Here is a 23,981-nt window from a genome sequence, read left to right on the forward strand (position 1 = left end):
GAGCAGGTGGGAGTGACAGGACAGAGAAGCCCCAGCTAGGGAATGGTAAGGGTCTTGATCTATTCTGAGAGCTGCCAATTCTGCATAGTCATTCTGAAGAGACATCTGCAGAAACATGAGTCACAGGTCACACACAAGTCATATATGACCAGCAGTGTTTAAGTCTTTAAAGAAATGGAAGTGTTAACATTTTAAAAGGGGGTGATTGTTCATCTAAAGCTCTAGATTTTCATATAAAAATGTGACTTCTTCTCATAATGATATGAAAAACGAATCACTATTTGATCTCTATTTAGACAGATATTCCAATGTTTGTAAGAGCCCTGGTGGTGCAGTGATTAAGTGCTTGACTGCTAACTAAAAGGTGATTAGTTTGAACTCACCAGCTGCTTGGCAGGAGAAAACTGTGGCAATCTGCCTCTGTAAAAATACTCACTGTGTCGAGTTGATTCCAACTCATACCAGGCCTATAGGACAGAGTATTACAGCTCTATAGGGTTTCTGAGACTGTACATTTTAATGAAAGCAGACTGTCTCATCTTTCTCCCAAGGAGCTGCTAGTGTGTTTGAACCACTGACCTTTCAGCAAGCAACCCAACACTTAAACCTTACTGTGCATTCAGGACTTCTTGGAAACTCTATGAGGTTGTTCTACTTAGTGGTTACAAATTGGGGTGCTAACCTCAAGGTCAGCAGTTCAAAACTACCAGATGCTCCCCTGGAGAAAGATGAGGCTTTCTGCTCCCATAAAGATTTACAGCCTCAGAAACCCTATACAGGGTCGCTATGAACCAACTCCACGGCATATAACCACCACTATATATGAGTTGGAGGCAACAAATTATTCTAATTTTATTACCAAAACATCCTATTGATGAAGGAATGGACCAGGCAAACTTGGGCATGAAGAGGACAGTGGATTTTCTTTCAGTCAATATTTCTAGGTGACTTGCTTCCCTGGTTCTGGGATGCCATAGTGGTGTCTAAAGCAAGGAGAGCAGTTGGAGACTGACTTGGTGAGGTGGGTGAGGGCAGGACCCTTGCTGTTTCATAATGCGAAGCTGGAGGGATTTGAATATTTCTTACTCAACTTGGTGCATTGGGCATAGACTCATCCTCTGATATTTGACCTCCAATTTTCAAGTTTGCTTTCAGAATACACTTACTGTGGGCCCATCACTAACCCTCACTAAGCTTGTGTCAATCACTAAGCTTCATTTTCCTTACTTTTAAGGTGAAATTAGTAGTAATAACAATCTCATAGAGCTATTGTGAGGATTAAAAGAAAAAAAAAAAAAAAAGGATGCACTATGTTTTGTTGTTGTTGTTAGGAAACTTCCACCACTGGATGGTGGCTGGCTGCACATGAGGCACATTGATCAGGAATGGAACCTGGGTCTGCTGCATGGAAGTGGCTTTTCCCTCCAAACACCACTGCCTCCAGTACAATGCCTAGGACAGGGTTAGTAAATGTTGGTTTATGATTACTGTTCCTCATAGGATAAGGTTGGCTGCAGCTTGAATTACAAGGCTTTAGGGTCTCCCACTTCTCTTGTCAAAAGACAAGATAGAGCCATTTACTTATTCTCTGGTGATGGTGATGGTGGTGTGCCACTGAGTCAGTTCCAGCTTGTTCTCTACTAAGGGGAAATAATCACTGGGTTTCTCAGACCTGAGATGGAGTAATTGCAGTCAGAAAATCAAGGAAATTTCTAATCTCCAAATTTCATAAGATTCTTTCAAATTTTACTGAAGCAAAAATGTTCAGTAGCAAGAGGCAGATCAGCTATCGGGTGACTGTGCAAAGTTCTGCTTCTTCCAGCAGAGATCTCCTGTGCTCAGGAAATAAGGCTCGTGACAGGTGGAATGGTTTCCTGAAGGTTTGCTGCAAGCAAACATCCCAGAGTCTTGTTTGCTTGTAGCTCCTGGACAGGGAGAGGAGTCTAATGAAGAGCTTGGGAGCTGGGCTCCAGAAGTTTGGAAGGCATGAGTATGGAGCTACTTTCAAGGAGTGAGGCAAGAAAGAGATAAAGAGGGAAGGAGAAATGAAAGGAAGGAAAAGAAAGGAAGAAACAAAGAAGTGAAGGAAATAAGGAGGGAGAAAGGAAGGAAGAAAGAAAAGAAGGAAGGGGGTAAGGAAAACAAGCAGCTCTGTTTGCTGACTTCCTGATTTCTTCTCAAGTTCTAGGGTTCACAAGGGCTTGACATCACCTTTGCTGGATTGTAAATTTCAGACTCACAGAGCAACTCTTTCTGCTTTTATGTTAACTTCATTTTCATCCATTATTGCTACGTTGGCCAAAAAGTGGCATCTAAATAATTTTTAATTAGAATTTAATTATTATATGTCTATGCAAACTTGGCACAAAGCCTCCATAAAAGGTAATTGATGGGGGAGAAAGTCAGATGAGTGATTAAAAGGAACAATAGCAGAGTAAGTGTAAAGTAAAGGCTTGAAACTGTGTTATGTAAGGATTGCAGAAGGAATGCCATTCTGTCGATGACCGACCCGGAAGGGATAAAAGTGGGAGTGACTGTCTAAAGGGTGACTCGCTGTCTATAAACTCTCTGTTCTGTTGAGCTATAAACATAGAATTCCTTTGCCTTTCAGAACCCAAAGGTCCCTGGACCACATGTTGTGTACATATGCTAGTTATCTTTCAAGATGCACATTTGGCTAAGCTGTAAGGGAGGCAGGGCCAAATGGCAGCTTTGACCTTCCCAGATCAAAACTGTGAAGAAGACGGCTAACTACTGCCTTTGCGTCAGTCAGATTTATTAGCTCACTCACTGAGAATGTAAATATGAGGGCTGACAAAAAATAAATGGAAAAATGGAATGAAAAGATAATGCATTTTCCCATGACACTTTTAAATCTCCCGTGTACTTTCTGAGCCTTCACTGTGAGCAAGTTACCATCTTCCAGTCCCCTCATCTCTTGGGGTGAGATCCCTGGTACTGTGGTCCCAGGCAGTGATGGGAGGGGTTCTGTGGGCTGTGGGCCCTTAAGGAAGGAGACAGGAATGCTTCTTTTTAAAAACCCTGCTTGAGTAGTGGGGATATGATTTCTGCACTTGGTCCTTTGGTCTTTCTGGAGTATTTTTCGGCTGTGAGAAGGATTCTGCATTAACATGGAAGACCTTAGCTTGAATTGTTGAGGAAAGGTGTTGTGTACAAAGAAAAGGCAGAACTGGGCAGGGTGTTGAGACAAAGCTTCGGAGAGTCCCAAAGTAAAAGGAGGAGAGTGGGAGGTTGAAGGAGGATGTAGAGCAGAAGGGAAGACAGCATGGGCTCTTGGGCTCCTCATCAGATCACATGGACTGAGTAGAATGCAACTTCGGCTGAATCTGATGGATTTCATTGGTTGACAGGATGGTGATTTCCCACTGTTTTGCCAACCTTAGGCAATGCCCTTTGGTGTTCACATTGACCAGCTTTCCCCTTCCTCCCTCTAGAGTAGCCATGTGGGCAGCAGTTGGCTTCAGAGAGAGACACAAGTAGTGTAGAGTGGGTGTCTGAATGCTGAGTCCCAGCCAGCCTTTGCCCTTTATACTAGTTCAGGAACCTTCAGGTAAATCAGTGTCTCTGCTCTTCTGTGGAAAAGGAAAAACCACTCCCTTCTTGCCTTGGTATGAGATTAAATATGAGATTGATATGGGAGTAACCATTTGAAAATATCTTATATATAAAAGCATTCAGTTTTAAAGGTTTTTGGTTTTGCACAGCAGTTTTGTCTGAAAAAGTATCTGTCATTTTTTTGCAGAGAGCAGATCTAATAATTTGGCTTCTAGTACTCAGCATCAACTTAAAACTGTCCCAATTCTGAAATCATATCAATGAAGTTTCCATCTTAACCATCTTCAGTCTTACCTCTGCTCCCTGGATCCCAAGAGGGCACAGAGAAGGTTCTTCTAGAATTCTGTTTAATTTGCTGTTATTTTCACAGGAATTTTATTTTTATAGGAACCAGCTTCTGTCCCTTTCTTATATACCTGAGGAAATGGGTAAGACCTGCCAAGTCTTTGCTGTCCACAAGAAAAATGAACTCACTTGCCATTTTCCCTTGAGTGGGATCCCAAGGATCCAGAGCTTCTTAAATACATCAATAAGCCTAGTTCCTCTTGTGCAAGGTTTAAGATTGAGGGAGCTATAGAATAAGGAGGTAGCAGAGCAAAAATTTTCCCTGAGTTACTGTCAAGGGAAACAAGACTTTGCTGCTCTATTATCCCCATATCCTACCATATCTAATACCCTAATCATTTCTGATCATCTTTAAGAGAAGCAGTGACTTAACAATGCATCCTCCTGAGAAATAGCCTGAGAAATAATATTGCCTTTGGCAATGACCATCGACCATCATTGTAGGTGATTCTCAGAGTGAATGCTTACATATAAGTTTGTTCAGTCACAGCCCTTGGAACCAGAAAGAATCTTAAAGTTCAGTTTACCTCAGCAAGGAGCTTTGAACTATACCAGAGGTTGAAAACTGTTCAAAATCAACACCCCTCCTAATACTGGGAACAAATACGGACCACTCCTTGATAGATGTGGCCAGAGGACTAAAGTTTTTCTCCTGTGCAATGTGAGAAGAAGTGACACAAGAAGCATTTTCAGGCTGGGTCCACTGAAAACTCCCACATGTATCTCTGGGCTCTCCCTGCTTCCGGTTGATAAGGCCATCATCCCAGCAAGAGCCTGAGAGCCAAATCCCTGAATGACAGAGTGAAAGAGTACTGATCTACCCAACTTTCATCCTCCACCTCAAGTATGTTTTATTAAAACACTGTACTCGAGATCTTGCTGTTAATGGTCTATGTACACCTCAAGTTTTCTCAATTGTAAGATAGGGACAAAAATACTTAGCTCACAGGGTTTTTGAGAAAGTACTATGAGATAATGGATGACACCACCTACTGTAATGCCTGGCATTTAACAGACGGCCAGTAAATCTTGACTGTATATCTAGCTGCATTCCTTAAAGGTGGTTGTGATATTTCAGTTAAAAAGTCTTCTGGAAAGAGGTGTTAACATGGAAAAACTAGTTGATGGAATGAGAAGATACCATCCCTTGTATTCTATGACACTTGTACAATTTGTGAATATATTAACTTATCTAGGGTAGATAAGTTGTTGTGGTTTGGTACTGTAGGACGAGCACTGGACTGCTAACCACAAGGTCAGCAGTTCAAGTCCTTCATCTGCTCGTTGGAAACCCTATACAGAGTTGCTGTGAGTTGGAACCAACTTGATGGCACTTAACAACAACAACAGGTAATGAGTCTTTCGGAAACATAAACAGCTAAGTACTAACTGAAAAGTTGGCAGCTTAAATCCACCCAGATGTGTGTGGGAAGAAAGGTCTGGTGATCTGCTTCCTAAAGGTCAAACCTTGAAACCCTATGGAGTAGTTCTACTTTGTACACCTGGGGTCACCATGAGTCAGAAGAGACTCCACAGTCACAGAGACAAGTCAAGAAGGTGTCACGTATATAATGGAATCTGTAACAATGAAACGAATTCCATTACATTTCAAGCCCCTCCTCAGGGTGCCCTCAGCCCCAATGCCAAACTATGAAGCTATGAAATCAATGTTGTAGTTTCTAGGATTTGGTTGTTAATTGGTGGTATTGTCGGTGTCTTCAAATCGGTTCTGACTCATAATAGATCTTTACGAGATCAGAAAGCCTCATCTTTCTCCATCTGCTGGTGGTTTTGAACTGTCAAACTTGTGGTTTATCTGATATCGCCACCAGGGCTCCGGGATTGGTGTCAGTATGTTTTAAGCGAAGCAATTGGCCTGTAGAGAGCATAGCGAGGACTGTTGGGTGGAGGTGTTCTCCTATAGTAGTTGTTTAAAGATAGAAATGTGGATGATTTGCTTAAGTGATCTTTAAGATCGTATCTAAACCTAAGCTCTGTGATTATTAAAAAAAATTAATGAAATTTTAGTTTCACCCTTTTGCTCTGCCTGCACAAAGTACAAACTAGAAAGATAATTTACCCCCAAACCACAAAATGAGGAGAAAGGTATGCAGCAAGGTACCTGCAGTCCATGAATAATTCATATTTAAGTATCATAGCTTCTCAGCGGGGACAGTCATTTTAAAGCAAGCAACGTGTCCTTTTAGCACTATGCTGGGTTATTTTGCATTTTGTTAGGGTACATTATGACTCCATCATCTTTGTACAGATTTGTAGGGATATTTTTTACCCTCCTTTCAAATACAGCATCTCTTCTTCAAAGGACTATTGTTGTTATTGTTAAGTGCCATTGAGTCGGTTCCAACTCAGCGACCAGGTATAGGATTTCCAAGAAGCAGCTGGTGAGTTTGAACTGCTGACTTTGTGGTTGAGTCTGTATCCTATAGTGCCACACCAAGATTCATTAAAGAACTGCTTTTGGAATCAGACCTGGGTTTGTCTTTAGGTCCTCTGCCTCCTTTTGTAAGATGGGGTTAATTACTCCTGTATACCTCATAGAAATGCCTTGAGAATTATGCTAGAAATCATTAATGCTAAGGGACAGGTGTATAATGAATGCTCAAATCTGGGTTGGTCCTGTCCTCTCCCCTTTCCTCTTGCTAAATGGCAGGAGACTGTGATTGTAGAGCTGCCCTCCATGATGGTGACTAGGAATGTCTGTACCATGTACAACTATGGTCGGGGATTCAGATGGATACAGCAGCAGCAGGGTTTCCCTTGACTGAAAACGAAAGACCGCTGATCCTGAAAAAGTCTAAGCTATGCCTACAGATTATAAAAACCTCCAAAGATGACTAAAAGTTCTGAGGAAGCTATTTTTAAATGGCTTCCTGCTGTGAGACAAGCTTTATGGGAAGGTTTATTTCAGGCCCATTGTAGCTTTCCACCTGCCCTCCTGTATTCATTTTGGTATTTATCCCCATCTGCTGGCGCAATATGTAAGAGGCTCCTTCTACACAGATGCACACAGTGTTGGTAACCTTTGTGTTTGAGCATCATGTAGAGGTTCAGGCTAGAACTGACATCTGGGAAAAGGAAGAGGAAGTTTCTGAAACAGAAGAGAAATGGGGCTTCTTAGTAAATAAGGGGAATGTTATTTTTAGCCTCAGCATGACTTGTTTGGTTGTTCCTCCTCTGCAAGTCAGCTTCTCTTTAAATTGAACTTCTGGTATGGAAACAGTCTAGTTATAGACCTGGTTCATCCCACACCTAGGGCTTACTTTAACTTACTCAGGCTATGCAATTTGGACAAGGATCAGCAGGGCACTTTGTTTCTGTTCCACACAGCATCAGCTGAGGCAGTTTGAAATCTGTTGCTGTTGTTAAGTACTGTCGAGTCCATTCCAAATCATAGTGACCCTGTATGGGGTTACTGAGGAGCAGCTGGTGGGTTTGAGCTGTCAATCATGTTGTTTGCCTTCCAGTACGGATCTTACAGTGCCACATCAGAAGTCCAATTTGAAGTCTCGAAGGAATCAATCATTGGCTGGGGCTGGATCACACATCCAGTGGTGTTGACAATGGCTAGAATACACTTTAAACTCTTGGCTAAACATCTAGCTATACATAGCTTCTCCATGTGGCTGCTTGGTTTCTTCAGAGCATGGTAACTAGCTTCCAAGAGGGAGCAACCCAGAAGGCCTGGACAGAAGTTGTCCATTTTATGACCTAACCTTGGAAATCACTGCAACACTTGTCCTAGGACCACCTGGAATCACAGTGTAGGAACACAAGACCCCTCCCCTCAAGAAGAGAAGTGTCAACGTCACATAAAGAGCATTTGATATGGAAGACCTTGTTGCAGCCAGCTGGAAAATAACTATTTGCCATAGAAAGGAACTGACAGGCAGGGAGGGATGGTTTGTTGTTTGAGAATAAGGAAGAAGAAAGAGCTATATGTAGTTACTTTATCAATACAAACTTCTAACAATTGTAATAAAAGAGTGGGGATGTGGAGAAATAACAGTGTAACAGAATTTTCTTTAAAAAAATATTTACTTAGGACATGCTGTAAAATGAAGGACCCAGACTATTTTTACACCAGAGAATAAAGTTTTGCTTAGAAAGTCTTTCCCTACTTCAAGATTACTAAGGCATGATTCTTGGATTTTTTATGATTTCCTTTTTTATACATCTGGAAATTATCCTGATTATAGGATGGAGGTGGGGGTTCAGATTGACTCTTTATTCCAAGTGATAACTAGATTGAACATGTGTTTTTAAAATAGTCATATTTTACTCAGTGATTTGAAATTACACTTCGTCAAATACTAGCTTGGGGCCTAGTTCTGGACTCTTGTCTAGTCTCTTATTCTGGTGTTGCGCTGTAGGATAAGAACTGGATTGCTAACTGCAGGTTGGTGGTTCAAATTCTATACAGTGTCACTATAAGTCGGAACTGACTCCACAGCATTTATCAAAAACCTTCTTATCCTACCATGATAATATCTCAACCCATGCACTTTGGAGCCAGACAGACCAACTCAGAAACTACTAATATTAGCCCATTTGAACTCTTTTGAGTTTCATTCTGTCAATTGGGGACAGTAATGATACACACATTCTTGTGTTATTTTCAAGATCATATGACTTGATACATTGTGGAAAATTGCTCAGCACAGTGGGCAACACCTGTCTCTGGGAAACAGACTCAGAGATGGAAATTAATGTGTAGGACATTTATGTGGGAGTGCCCTCAGGATTGACACCTGTGGAAGGGAAGGGCTGATAGGGTTGGGCAGAAGGAGATGCTGCACCACAAACCCAAACAACCTCAGCTGACCTCTTGGGGCGCTCTGGAGTTCAAGCAGCCCTTCAGAGTTGTCGCAATTGGACTTTACACATCCATATGGATTGGTCCCTGTAAGTGGGCCACCGTGGAAAAGCGCATGGCCTGCTAGGTTAGGTAGCTCTCTGCAGCTGTGAGTCACCCCTGAAGGAGTGGACAGTCAGAGGCTGTTTATAGAGTGAACTCTCAGTGGCTGAGATTGGCAGAGATCAACAAGTCCTTTGTTACAGAGGCACCTTGGCTGCACATCGCATTTCTACCAGAGCATCTCATTTAAACACTTTGGATATTTTTTCCCCTCTTCCTTATTCCCATCTCTGAGTGATGAGCAGCTCAGCAAGGCTTCATACCGGAATGCTCTTTGTTCAAGTTCCTCCTGTCTGCTGAAGTTCCAATACTTCATGCATCATGGTGCCCTTGAGAGCAGGTTGAGGAGGTATAGTTTTGTGAGATATAACAGAAGATGTGCTCAGTAGTCTAAATGAGATGAGCCAGACAAGGATTTGACACACTGAAAGTTTTCATCTTAGGGTGACACACACACACACACACACACACACACACACATATATTTTGATAACTTTCCCGTCCCTCATTTTTGGATCAAGAACTTGACTCCAAAGGAGAAAAGGTGAAAACAACTGAGAACCAGGTGATGGAATGGTCCTATGGTTACAATGTATCCTCTTAGAAAAGTATTGGCATACATCAAACAATATGAGGGCATCACTTTGCTTTCTTTTTATTATAAAAGTAAAATAAAAAATAGCATTTATAAATCCAACATTTTTCTTTAAAGTATTTGATCTAAAAAACATATTTACAATAGCAAAATGCAGAAAAAGGGGCAAATACCATTTTCAGCACTGATTGTAACCATGTTTAAATATTGACATGTACATGTTTTTTGTTTTTCAAATCAGAGATAACCACATTTGAAAACAAAAAGCCTTTTTTTTTCAATTGTACACTGAATGACTTTCATTTGAAAATATCCCTTTTCTTAATTCTTGATCTGAATGCATGACTGTACTGTGGACGGCTAGAAAGGACACTGGGTGGGATACTAAGACACCGTTTAATGATAGTAGGGATGCAGCAGAGGGACCACAGCAATGACGACGACAGAAAGCAACTGTAATCCATTAGCAGCTGTTAAAGCTCACTAAGCTACCTCACCCCCAAGGATGCTTCAGCTCAGCTGAGTGCTGTGATTGCTAGAGACTACTGGTAAGTGAACTGAACTAAAAATCATGTAAGGACCAAGAAAGGAAGCCAGTTTAAAAGGCCTGGAATTAAATCCAGAGTGATTCAGGCAGGCTGGTTTTCCTCCGAGCACCTTTGGATGCAGTTTACATTCCTCGTGGACAATGCAGTGGAATTTCGGGGCTTTGGTTTGCACAGTGTTGAAAATCGAAAATCGCCAGCTGGTTAAACATTGCCTTCTATAGATCCTTGCTGCCCATAATCGTGGGGCATTTTGTTCAGAGTTAGCAATGAGCTACTGCTGGTCAGAGACTCTGTGAAGCTGAGTTTGTGGAAGGAGGTCTCCACGCCGCTGTCACAGATGCTTTCGTTGTCTCGGAGCTCATCTGGGGAAAAAAGCAAGAATTTACTAGGGGCACAGCTTGGAGCAAGGCAAAGGTGTTACACCTTACACTGAGTCAAATTTGGATTTAAAAGGCATATGTAGATTACATGTGCCTCTTACCTTCCACAAATCACCATCACAACCCATCTATACAGACCCTGCTCATGGCTATTGTTCACATGGTAGAAGAGGCAGAAATACTAATATAAATGTGATAGAAAAATCACATTAATACATAATATAAATTTATATTGTTGTTGTTGTTAAGTGCCATCGAGTCGGTTCCGACCCATTGCAACCCTGTATAGGGTTTTTGAGGAGCAGCTGGTGAGCTTGAACTGCCGACCTTGCAGTTCAAACGGCTTTGCAGTCTGGCACATTAACCCACAGCATCACACCAGGACTCCATTTATATTAGTAATATAAAAATGGTGCCAAATCAGAATTAGCCACAAGTTTCTTGCATCTTTCTATTGCAATGTGGAGGAGTCCTGGTGTGGCGCTATGGGTTAATGCACCAGACTGCAAAGCCATTTGAACTGCAAGGTCGGCTCACCAGCTGCTCCTCGGAAACTCTATGCAGGGTCACTATGGGTCAGAATCGACTCGACGGCACTTAACAACAACAACATTGCAATGTGGGAGTTCTGGTGTGGCGCTGCGGGTTAATGCGCTAGACTGCAAGATCATTTTGAAACACAAAGTCTGTGGTTCAAGCTCATCTCATCAGATGCTTTTCGGAAACCCTATACAGGGTTGCTATGAGTCAGAACCGATTGCATGGCACTTCACAACAACAACATTGCAGTCTAGCTGTAGTGGGTTGAACAGTAGATCCTTAAATTCAAGTCTACCTAGAACCTCAGATGTGACCTTATTGGGAAATAGGGTTTTTGAGATGTCATTATTCAAGATGAGGGCATACTAGTTTAGAGTGGGCCCCAAATCCAGTAAGACTGGGTCCTTATAGAAAGCAGAGATGTGTACACAGGGACACAGAAGAGACACAGACACACAGAGGGAAGAAGGTCATATGAAAATGGAAATTAAAAGTAATGTAGTTACAAGCTAAGGAACATTGAGAATTACTGGCAATCTCCACACACTAAGAAGGGGCAAGGAATGATTCCTCCCCTAGAGCCCTGGAAGGAGAATGATATTTTGAGTTTGGAATTCTTATCTCTAGAACATAGAAGAGAAAACTTAGTAGGAATAAATGCTGTTTTAAACCACCCAGTTTGTGGTACTTTGTTATGACTGCCCTAGAAAACGAATGCAGATTTAGCCTTATGCTTATCAGAATCCTTCCCGAATTCTCTTGACTCAAAGTGCCCCACTTTTTTCTTAGATATTAGGTGTATACCACGGTATTACAACTTTATACCTGGGGAAATTTCTGAGCCCAGACAAAATAAATCCGTGAGAGAAGTAGGAACTAAAAACAAGATATCATTCTGGGCCTCATGTGCTATTAAAACCCCATATTGTTGTTGTTGTTGTTGTTGTTATGTGCTGTTGAGTCGGGTCCGACTCATAGCTACCCTGTACAGGGTTTCTGAGACTGTAAATCTTTAAGGGAGCAGAAAGCATCATCTTTCTCCCACAGAACAGCTGGTAGTTTTGAACTGCTGACCGTGAGATTAGCAGCCTGATTCGTAACCACTATGCTACCAGAGCTCCCATATACTACCTCAAAAATATTTTGGTAGAAAAAAATAAGGTGATTTTGATTAAATTGAATCTGTACTGTAATGTCAGGTCAAATCCCTCTTGTTGAGAGAAGAATCATTAGGATTCTGAACAATGTGAATAATTTTCTATATTGAGAGCGTAATCAACAAAATGGAAATTTAACATACACAAATAAGAATGCCATTTTCTTATATATTAAATTTTATGATTAGAATATTAAGACTTCAATGGCAGTGGCATGGCCATTATCTCATTATTCACTGATTTATTCAACATACCAATCTCATTATTCATTGATGTATTCAACCCACCAATCTTTATTGAGTATCTATTATGTGCTAGGGAGCATGGTGGCCCATACAATAAGCACTGGACTGTGAACTACAAGCTTCCCAGTTTGAGCCCACCAGTCACTCTGTGGGAGAAAGATGAGGCGTTCTGCTTCTGTGAAGATTTAAAGCCTCTGAAACCCAGTACAGGGCTGCTATGAGTTGGAACTGATTCAACGGCTCTTAACAATAACATTATGTGTTAGGAACGTGGAGGTATTTTGAAAATAACTATCAATTAAGAACTTGGTTCTTTCTGAGATGTAAGTATTTACTAATTTCCTTGAGTATTTGTGTGGAAAGGGTTCCGGGCCATGAGAAACAAGAGATTTTCCTGGTAGATACATTATTACTTTCTAAAGTATCCACAGTGACCCTTGTCTTTATTCTCCTGTCCTAGGAGGAGGTGACATTGATACCAAATGGAATGACAAGAATGAGTCAGCTAGATTTCTGGCAAGATGGCAAATTAGGTGACACATTATGCAGACCCTCTCCAATATATATACAAAAGGCCAAATAAAACAGACACAGATGAAAATTCTGGCACCCTGAACTTCAGAAGAAAGGATAGGGGGGTGGTGGGGAACGGAGTGTTTTCTGGGAAGAGGGGTAGAGCAGGAATGGTGAGAGAGGGAGACTGACAGGTGAACAGCTGGCCAGATGTGGCTCGGCCATTTTGTGATCAGCTTTGACAGTAGCTCTTCTGGTGACCAGAGGTATGGTCAACTCCCACTCTCATCCATCCCCAGTGATGACCCTATATTCTGGGAGTTTGGAGCCATGTGATTGGGAGCCATGTGAATTGGGGGCTGGCTGAGTTGCTTTGGTGCCTGGATTCAGGTGGGTTCACCTCCAAACCTATAAATCCACAGAGCCACCAGACCGGTATTAACCAGTCACCCTACACCCAGCTTCTCTGTGGTCCTAACAGATACTGAAACCAGCTCCATCAAGGGCTCCCACAAACTGCTGCTGGATTTAGTACCCTGGATATAGAGAACACAAGGCTAACAGGAACCCCATCTAGGGTCAGGAACTCTGCTGTCACATTCCTTTCACATATCTATCTTGTAAGCTCCTTCAACTGCAGGAGCCCACCAGAAATGTCTCCCCTCCGGGTTCAACAACTGTACTGTTTTAAAAATATGACAACCCCACAATGCCCTGGAGGCAACAGACAATTTTAACTCACATGAAGAAACAAGAGAGAATGGTCCAAACAAATGACCATGACACAGAGACAGAAAACAGTTCTGAGGAATAAAAGGTAATGGAACTAAATGAAAGAGCATTCAAAAGAATGGTATTTTGGTACCTGCAATGGATTAACAGAAAGATCGAGGAAAGCAAGGAGAACACAGAAAAAAACAACAACAAAAAAACACTTTAGAAGAATACAGGGAAACACTAGAAGAACAAACATGCAAAATAAGTACAAATTTTGAAACAATACAAAATCTGCAATTGGAAATTCTGAATATTAGTATTAAGATTTCAGAAATGGACAATACATTGAAAGGACAAAGGAGGACTTGAAGCAATGGAAGCTGGAATTAGTAAACTAGAAGATAAATCTCTCAATACTACTATGCTAGAAGAACAATCAGAAAAAAGAATGAAAAAATTCACAGAAAGCCTAAGAGTTAGGTGGGACACCATTACAACTTACAGGTGATCAGAATTCCAGAACAGGAAGAGACAATTGTTGAAGAGCTGTTGGAATAAAATTTCTCTAACATTATGAAAGATGAGAAGATGAGCATACAAGAAACGGAATGAACCTGAAACAGAATAGATTCCAAAAGAAAATCACTGAGACCTATCATAATCAAACTCTCCAAAACAAGAAAAGAATCATGAGAGCAGCTTGAGAAAAATGAAAAGCTACATAAAAGGAGAATCAATAAGACTAAGCTCTGATTTCTCAGCAGAAACCATGTAGGAAAGAAGGCAATGGGACGACATGTACAAAACTCTGAAAGAAAAAAAAAAAAATGCCAACCAAGATTCATATACTCAGCAAAGCTGTCCCTCAAACATGACAGCAAAATTAGGACATTTCCTGATAAACAGAAATTAAGGAATGTGTATTTGACCAGATCAACTTTACAAAAAATGCTAAAGGGTGTCCTTTGAATCAACAAGAGCAGACAACAACCTGAGAGTACCAGACATGACAACACCATCCAGAACTCAACCCAGGTACAACAGTGTCTATGTAAAACAAAGCTCTAAGACTGAAAATAGGGAACCAGAGATATCAATGTACAATGAAGTCAACTTTAAAGAATAAAGTGGGACTAGTACAGATATAAAACTTCCAAATGGCAAGGAAGTCAAGTATATTTCACGATAAAAGACTGTTTTAAACAGGGAAAAAAACAAATTACAGGGTACACTCAAAGAAAACCAATACACTTACACAAAAAAAAAAAAAAAAAAAAAGAAAATACATAAAGATTTAGTAAACATTAACATAACAGAAATGAAATGAAAGGAAAACCCACAAATAAATGAACTCAGCATAGAAAATGATGTAAAACAAAGAATCCAGCAGCACCACACATACACAAAAAACACACAAAGAAAAAGAAAACTTTTTTTCTCCCCCTCAAAAGGAGTTGTAAAAAAAGAAAAGGAAAATAAAGAAGGAGCCAGCTAGGTGAGGAGCTTTTCAGGGAAGAAGGAGACAGTTCAAAGTCCCTAAATTCAATCAGACTCATTAGCTGGGAGAACAGAAGGAACATCTTGGGCGCTGAAGAGGGGTAGGAGGAAGAGTATTAAAGTGATGTTTAAGAGAGAGAGAGAGAGAGAGAGAGAGAGAGAGAGAGAGAGAGAGAGAAAGGGGTAAAGTGTAGTCTAGTTTGTTCATTGCTTTATCTTTAAAGCCTCAAACAGTGCCAGGCACATAGTTGGTGCCCTGTGAAGATTCATTAAATTAATTAATAAAGTCAAGGATTTACTCAGGTGTTATAATTTTAAAAAAGATGTGCATCTACTCTTGTGAAAAAAAAAAAATGCCTGAAGGGAGGTGGTCCGAATGGTCACAGGGAGGCCAGGTAGGAGTTGCTGCAAGAATCTAAGAAGATGAAGGTAGATGGACCAAGGTGGTTGCTGAGGAGAAGGCCTTGTTGCTGTTGTTTGTTGCTAAGTGCTGTTGAGTTGGTTCCGACCCATAGGGACCCTGAACAGGGTTTCCGAGGAGCGGCTGGTGAGCTTGAATGTATGGCCTTACAGTTCAAACGACTTTGCAGTATGGCATTAACCCACAGTGCCACACCAGGACTCCCCTTGATAGATTTGGATGTGGGCAAATAAGTAGAAGGGAGCCTCAAAAAGTTTGTGGAAAATTGGAATTAAAAGATAATGGAATTTTCCCATGAACTTTCTGAAGTCCCCTGGTATTCATAGATAATTTTCACTTTTGGCTTAGCCTCCTATAGAGGGGTGGTACCTGACTGTTATGGCCAATACTGAGTTTGGGTATAAACTCCATTTCTGGAGTTCCACATAGAGATCTATGGAGGGCCCAGGTTTGGGCTCTGGGTGCTGTGACTTTAAAAGGTAAGGGTGGAGGAGGCTGCAAAAATGACCACTCAGGAGGGGCTGCAAGGCAGGAGGACATACTGGTGAGTGTGCTGTGGAAAAGCCAAGAGTGGGATGCTTTGAAATAGGAGGGAGTGGTTTTTGACTGTGCCATCTACTGTGACAGGTGGAGAGGATGAGAAGAAGGGGTGACTGGACCTGACAGTGTGCTGTGGATGGAACTCTACCTACTGGGGTTCACACAGAGAACAGACGTGAAGTGGTGGAAAGAAAAATTCTGAAGGGATAATTCAACAACCCTCCCCCCACTTCTCAGATGTTTTGTTGCACCAGGGAACAGTGAAATAGAACTGTAGGTGTGTGAGATAGGGTGTGTTTTATTCTGTGTGTTGTTTGTGTTTAAAGATGAGGGAAATTACAGTGTGCTTGGCTAGGTGATCCTGAATACAAGAGAGAGAGAGGCAAGAATTCGAGGAGCAAGACCTGGAGGAGGCAAAGGGATGGGCCAGGGATACAGGGTACTCTTTAACAGGTGTCCAGACATTTAGCCCACTGAAACCAGATTCAGGGCAGCCAACGTAGGCACTGGCAGAGGTGCGCTGGAAGGTTTGATGGTGCAACGATCAGAGAGTTTGAGTTGTTTATATATGTTCAATGGAGCTAAGGCAAGGACACTGGATGAGTAAGGAGAGGACAGGGATTTGGGGAGTTCAGAAAGAGAAAGCATGAAATGGTTTGCTACAGATTGAATTCTGTCTTCCAAAATATATGTTTTAAATCCTAGTCTCTATGCCTGTGGTTATAATTCCATCTGGGAATGGATTGCTTTTGTTATGTGAATGAGGCAAGATTAGTGTAGGGCATATCTTTTGAGACATAGAGATGGGATGGGGTAAGACATATACCAAGACCCAAGGAGATCTCTAAGGAATCAGGAAGCAGAAACTAGAAAGCAGACAGAGAGAAAAAGTCTTTCCCCAGAGCTGGTGCTCTGAATTTGGATTTCTTGCCTCATAAATTGTGAGAAAATAAATTTCTGCTTGTTAAAATAACCCATTTTATGGCATTTCTACTAGAGCAGCATTAGATAGGTTGTTTTAGAGAGTGTGAGAATAAAATTATAGGAACATGTGAGGGGGCTTCAAAAAGTTCATGGAAAAATCTTTTAGTTCCATTTCCCACAAACTTTTTGAAGCTCCGTAGGAGCTCTGGTAGCGTAGTGGTTACGAATCGGGCTGCGAACCTTAAGGTCAGCGGTTCGAAACTACCAGCTGCTCCGCGGGAGAAAGATGAGGCTTTCTACTCCCGTAAGGATTTACACCCTCGGAAACCCTGTACAGGGTCGCTATGGGTCGGGACCGACTCAACGGCACTTAACAACAACAACAACAGTGATTACAAGTCAGGCTGCTAACCTCAAAGTCAGCAGTTCGAAACTACCAGCTGTTCCGTGGGAGAAAGATGAGGCTTTCTGCTCCAGTAAAGATCTACAGCCTCGGAAATGTTATGCAGGGTCGCTATGAGTCGGAACCAACTCCACAACACACAACCATCAGTAATAGTCCTGGTGTGACGCTTTAGGATAAGCACTGGACTGCTAACCACAAAGTTGGCAGTTCAAACCCACCATCCACTCCTCAGAAACTCCATACAGGGTCACTATGAATCAGAATGGACTCAATGGAAGTTAACAATAATAGCAGTATAGGATTACTGGGCTGGGTTAATAGTTCATTCCATATGGATGTGTGTCTGTAGGTGGATAAAAGATGAGACAGCTAATGGCAGAAGACAAGGTCAGTGTTAGGAGCATAGGAGAGGGAGCTAGGAGACCACTGGAGGGGAGGAGGTTGTGGAAGCGAGGGGAAGTACAGTGGGAAAAATCACACGCTCAGTCTGAAGTCCTCAGTGCTAATCCTGGTTCTATAAACCTTGGGCAGTGTCCTTTCTCTCTCTGTATCTCTTTTTCTATCTCTTGTTTAATTTAAGAAATTAGAGAGATAATATATACCTTAATCACCACATCATTTTGTTTTATGTATTGTGAGTTAAGGAAATGAAGTGTCTGTATCATTGTTCACCCAATGGCAGTGTCAAGGGGGGCAGAAGGTGGAGTTCATTAAGTCAGAGGGGTCGAGACAGACACACAGGGAAGTCTATTCAGGAGACAAGTGGGAAACTGCAATGCCACATCCTAGGAGAATTGAAGACACCAACCCAGGGAAGCAGAGAATCACTTCACTGCTTTTCCTTACCTATTTGCTGCCTTGTGGAGGAAGGTGAGAGAGGCAGCAAGTGGGACTGAGAGGGCGTCTTGGTTGAGCTGGTGGTTGTCTTTCCTGAGCTGCAGAAGGCTGTCTGGATGACTTCAATTGCTTCAGTGTAGCCCATCTGTCTCAGGGCCTCTACCAGTTCCTTTACTGTTCCTCCAGAGACCTGCGAGAAAGAAATGAGGAAAAAGTATACTCTGTGTTCAAGCTCCCATGCACAGAACAACCCAGAGGCAGCATATGAACCTCGGTACCACATTCCTTCTCCTCCTCCATGTTGTCTCCTCTACTCAGGGAGCCAGGTGGTTCTGGAAAGGTCAGAGAAAAGTGACAAAGAAAACATAATCTTTGAATCAAGTTTCCTGTCTCAGCTCAAAGACCACTCAGGAAATCACAGAGGAGTGGTTTATAGTGAGCACAGAGAGAAAGAAAATTGCTGAGACAGTGAAACTCTATCTAGAGTGAAGTTTAGCTAGTAAGTCTATGTAAGCAGAAGCTCTGAAAACGACTAAGAAACAATAGCTAACAATGACATTTTCAATAGAAAATAATTTCATCCCATGTTTTTCTACCTTTTATTTTTAGAAATGTAAGCATCACCAGGTAGTGACTCTGCTAGAAGCCACTCCACGGAGAGATGATGGCATGTTCTGACACACAGTCAGGGTATCCTTTTTTGGGATAAGAAGATAAGCTGTTGATTTTAGTCCTGTTTGTTCAGGGGGACCAAAGCTTTGTGACAATCCTGATACTTTAAATAGTATTTTCTCAGGGACTCTTGGGGAGTTCACAAAGTACATGAAAATAATCTTTTCAGGAAGGTGGGCTTCCATTCTGGCTGGGCCATCCTCCCAGGCTTTAGGTGAGTACTACTTTTCTTCCTCAGAGTTAAAGGAAAAGGAAGGGGTTATGACCTGGCCAGTGATGTTAATGGCATAAAGCCATATTAAAAATAGTCATGAATGCAGGCCATGTCTTACCTCATAGTTGTCCATAAGAGTTTTAGAAGGTGCGGGACTCAGTCGGAAGGCATTGTTAAGTATTCCTAGACCTAATTTCTGTGCCAGGGTGGCCCAGTTTTTGTCTGGATCTGGGATTTCTAGCAACTTGTAGAGCTGCAACTTTGCATCTTCAGTCAGCTGTTTCATGTCTCCTGAAAGAAATGCAGAAGAAACACATCTGTTGTAACCTATCAGAGACACTCTGAATGGACTGATCATTGCTACTCTGCTCTCTCTCCAGCTCCTAGGGGAAGCAATCAAGCTACTTGAATGTTAGCAGATGCCCAGCTGAGTAACATCAGTATATATTTTCAGTAGATTAAAATGGAATATTCGCCTTTGTATACGTCCAGGATCTTTTGATTCTGAAATAAGCAACTGTGAAATAATTCACAGTAAATGCTGGATAGTGCCAATTTCCTGTTGTTGTGTGCCACTGAGTCAATTCCAACCCATACTGACCCTACAGGACAAAGTAGAACTCCCTCATAGGGTTTCCTGGGCTGTGATGTTTCTGGGAGCAGATCACTAGGTCTTTTATGGAACTGCTGGTGATTTCAAATTGCTAATCTTTTGGTTAGTGGTTGAGCACTTAACTACTGTATGAGCAGGGTGCCTTGCTGGTTTCCTACCCCCTCCTTAAAGGACAGTGGAGACAATACTGGTTAAGAGTTTGGTTCTACACAACCCACCTTGTGCCAGTAAATCATCAGATGTAAGCTCTGACTCGTATGGTTTCCCATTTAATATGTCAAAAACCTGTTGGAAAGGAAAACATGGGAAAATATTATGCATTAATTGGACCACTAGGGCAGTCTGTTTCTTTGTCATAATATCCTTTATCAGCATATTCTTCTTAGCAGACCTAGTTCCTCAAAGATGGAGGAATAGAAAAGAGTACTAATACCAGGTATACCTGTGCCCTTTGGGGGTTCTGGGGCTGAGAACTTGTGATCTACAGGAACTGTCTGAGGTGTGTAGTGGTATCAAACTCAAACTCAACCTGTTGGAGCAGGCTTTCCGACTTCATGGAGACTTCTGAGGGACAGAGGTAGCCTAGGCCACCACATCAGCCATCTCTTGGTTACAGAGTCCTTGATCAAGATGTTGACTTGAACGCTAAGGGTAGGTCTGAGCTTACTCAAAGTTGTGAAACTGAGTTCCCTCTTCCCTAAAAGGTTTATGAAAATGAATGTTATAAACTTGCTCATAAGTGCATAATGCTTACAAGGTTTTTAATGTTAACACTCTAGAATAATTTACATTTTAACTGAGGGGCCAGTACAATCTTCAAAAAAGAGGAAAATCTCCATGTGAGGAATTTTAGGCACACTATGAAGCCATTTTTGGTATTTTCTGCAGTCACTTCATTGTTGCTAACTTGGGTAAGATAACACAGGGTCAATGAAGTGGGTTATCGTTCTGTGTTCTGTGGTGAGGCCCTCTGGAGAAATGAGGTGCTGAAAAAGGGGGAACTACATGGCCTCTCTACCATGATCACGCTGCTCAACAACAAAAGGCTACAAGGAGCCGTTATTGGATGTGGATCATAGCTTGCCCTTGATAAATTGATATTGCTTTGCTGGACATCTTTTTGCTGCCTGTCCCCTCTCCCTGGACAAGGAAGACCTAGTATCTCTTATTGCCTTAAGGTCTCAGTTAGTGGTAGTGGGGTTCTGAGAAAGGCTTTAAGTTTAGCTATTGTGTTTATATTTATTGACATGCTCAGTGGAATTCCCAGTTTCTTTTTATGTTCAGAAATCACCTAACGAGAGTTGTGAGCAAATTATCAGAAATTATGGTTCAAGATGGAAAACTCTTCTATGACTTTTGTGTTTTCTTTTTTCTAAGCTTCTCTCAAATCTTAATTCTGATTCAATTAGGCATCCACTTTAAAACTCTGAACTCAGCTGACCTATATCTTTCAAGGATAGGATTTTCAAAATAAGCATGGTTCTTGATAATCAGGCTTTCTTAAAAATAAGAGTTATTTTCTTTGGGGAATAAAACCCAGAAAGACCATCTATTTTTAGCTAAATGCCCAAACATTTAGCTACCTCAGGAGCAGCTATCATATAGACTGGAGCAATCACACAGACATTACACTCACCTGCCAGTTGGCAGCCATATCTAAAGGTGTGGTTCCAGGTATGACACCTTCATCCTCTCCATCCCTTTCCCAAGAGTCATCCAGGTCATAGAGAGGCTCAAAATTCTCCACCAAAGGATCTGCTCCTGTGAGGTCAAGATACACAGCATTAAGGAAACTCAGATCTTGTCTATGTGCAATCACCAATAGGGGTCAGAATTCCAAAGGCAAAGCACAAGAGCTGCTAGAGGAGGTAATTACTTAGATAATTTTTAATATATAAAAGATGTTTCTACTGAAATATTCAGAAAATTTATTTTAAATTCTAATTTATTTGGACTATGGAGATGTTTAATGATACCCTAGACCAACAAAGACACTATCAAATACAAATACCTGAAAAAAAAAAAAACACTGAAAAAACCAAAAACAAATGACTGGACAATTTGAATTTCGCATTTAACTCTCTAAGCTTTTTGCAACTGAATGATACATCTTTAATCTAGGAGCTACTGGACAATAGTTTATAATGAATAGGTAGATCCTGGTGTGGTGCTGTACCATATGCTAACTACAAGGTCGGCAATTCAAACTCCCCTTGGAAACTATATAGTGTTGCTATGAGTCAGAACTGACTTGATGGCACTTAACAACAACAACAGGTATAGTCTTGTGATTAAGGACCTAAATGTTCAAATGTATGCACACAAATGCATATTTCTCAGTCTTTTCTCTTCATCACTCAGAGGAGCAAAGATGCTTGATGTTTAGAAACAACACATTCAACTTTATTCCTGGGTACAACACTGATCCTTAAACAAAAAGCACCAATCAACCAACCAAACAAAAAACCAAGCAAGTAAGAAACTTTTTTTTTTTTTTTTTTTTTGTCTCCAGTGTTGGAGGAGAATGTTGAAAGTGCCATGGGCTGCCCAAAGAACCAACAGATCTGTGTTGGAAGAAGTACAGCCAGAGTGCTCCTTGGATGCCAAGATGGCTAAACTTCGTCTCTCATACTTCAGACATATTGTCAGGATGGACCAGTTGCTGGAGAAGGATATCATCTTTGGTAAGGTGGAGGGTCAGAGAAAAAGAGGAAGACCCTCAGCGAGATGGAATGGCCAAGTGGCAGCATCAATAGGCTCAAGCATGGGAATAATTGTGAGGTTGGTCCAGGACTGGGCAGTATTTCATTCTGTTATGCATACGGTTGCTATGAGTCAGTGCAACAACCTCAAAGATTAGAGCTAGAGCTACTTTTTCAAAGACTAAGAGCTAATTATAATGAGTGATACCTACTGAGCAGTAATAAATTCCCTTTTGGGGAACTTGTTTCTATACTGCTGAGAAAAGATTTGGTTTGTGTCAATGTAAGTGCGAGTGTCTAATGAGAGTCAAAGAAGGATCTTTACTTCATCACTCTCACAGTCCTGGCCTGATCTTTGAAGCAGTAAGTGTAATCTGACCAGAAAAACAATCAATTTAAAACCATTTTCAGGACAGAAGACCAGAGGAAAGAAGCTACATCTGGTTTTTTGACGGATCTTCTTCATGACTGAGCATAGGGACTAAGTTTTCATATAAGGATCTTCATATGTATATTGGAGAAACTATTCTTTACTAGTCCTTTCATAGGATTCTTAGAATTCAAAAGAAAACATTTAAAAAAAGAATTACAACTTCTTCTCTGAAGGCATTTCTTAATTATGACAAATTATTTTGCAAACTATTCACATGCACTTATTCATAAACACGGCAATCAGAGTTTCTTGTTCAAGAAAAGGTTCATTTGACAAAGGAGAAAAAGCTGCTGCTTATTTGGGATATGATTTTACTTGTCAGAAAAATGTGATTTTTAGAAAGAAAAAGTTCCTACATCTTGCTGGACTGATTTTTGTTGTTGTAAAAACATATATTACATACCATTTGCCAATTTGACATTTTTCAGGTGTACAAGTTAGTGATATCAATTACATTTATCACACACAATCATTGCCAAATTTCCCATCACCATAAGCAGAAACTTATCACTTCCTAAACAGTGAGTACCCTTTTCCCCTCCTTCCTGTCCTGGTAACCACTAATAAACTTTAATCTGTATACATTTGCCTATTGTTATTTCATCTAAGTGAGATCATACAATATTTGTCCTTTTGTGATTGACTTACTTCATTCAGCATACTGTTATCAAGATTTATTCATGTTGTAGCATGTGCATCAGGACTTCAGTTCTCTTGTTGGCTGAGTAATGATCTTTTTTTTTTTTTTAAGATGGTATTTTAACTCACTGTTTTCCTGAATTTATGAAGCATTTATCTTTTAAAATACTTCAAAAATCTTCTAAAGCAAATCAAATGTGTCATGGCAAGCTTGGGATACTGATTTCAGTAAGCATTTTGTTGTTAATTCTAAATATGCATGGCAATGGTGATTCAAAGATGAGCAGTACTATCCTTATATACTACCCAAGGTTTCAGTGACAGCATATGCAAATTGGAGCCCTGGTGTGTTACTGTGGGGTAATGCACCAGAATGCAAAGTCCTTTGAACTGCAAGTTCAAGCTCACCAGCTGCTCTTGTAAAACCCTATACAGGATCGCTATGAGTCGAAACTGACTTGATGGCACTTAACAACATAACAACAACATATGCATATTGGTGAGTATAACAGGGGACAGAAACATAGTAAA

General features: G+C 41.1%; 1 protein-coding gene across 1 annotated transcript in view; it reads right to left on the reverse strand.

Moving 5' to 3' along the window:
• Positions 1 to 23,981, reverse strand: part of NFKB1 (nuclear factor of kappa light polypeptide gene enhancer in B-cells 1) — a 162,481-nt gene that overhangs the window by 9,661 nt on the left and 128,839 nt on the right. Inside the window, exons 19-24 of the mRNA XM_006872726.1 lie at positions 21,313 to 21,437; positions 19,895 to 19,961; positions 19,182 to 19,354; positions 18,187 to 18,367; positions 10,213 to 10,362; positions 4,516 to 4,710 (exon numbers count right to left, since the gene is read on the reverse strand). Of these exons, the coding sequence (XP_006872788.1) occupies positions 4,516 to 4,710; positions 10,213 to 10,362; positions 18,187 to 18,367; positions 19,182 to 19,354; positions 19,895 to 19,961; positions 21,313 to 21,437 (891 nt within the window). The remainder of the gene's footprint in view (positions 1 to 4,515; positions 4,711 to 10,212; positions 10,363 to 18,186; positions 18,368 to 19,181; positions 19,355 to 19,894; positions 19,962 to 21,312; positions 21,438 to 23,981) is intronic.

The sequence above is a fragment of the Chrysochloris asiatica genome, unplaced genomic scaffold (assembly GCF_000296735.1).
Source record: "Chrysochloris asiatica unplaced genomic scaffold, ChrAsi1.0 scaffold00211, whole genome shotgun sequence".
NCBI classification, from domain to species: domain Eukaryota; kingdom Metazoa; phylum Chordata; class Mammalia; order Afrosoricida; family Chrysochloridae; genus Chrysochloris; species Chrysochloris asiatica.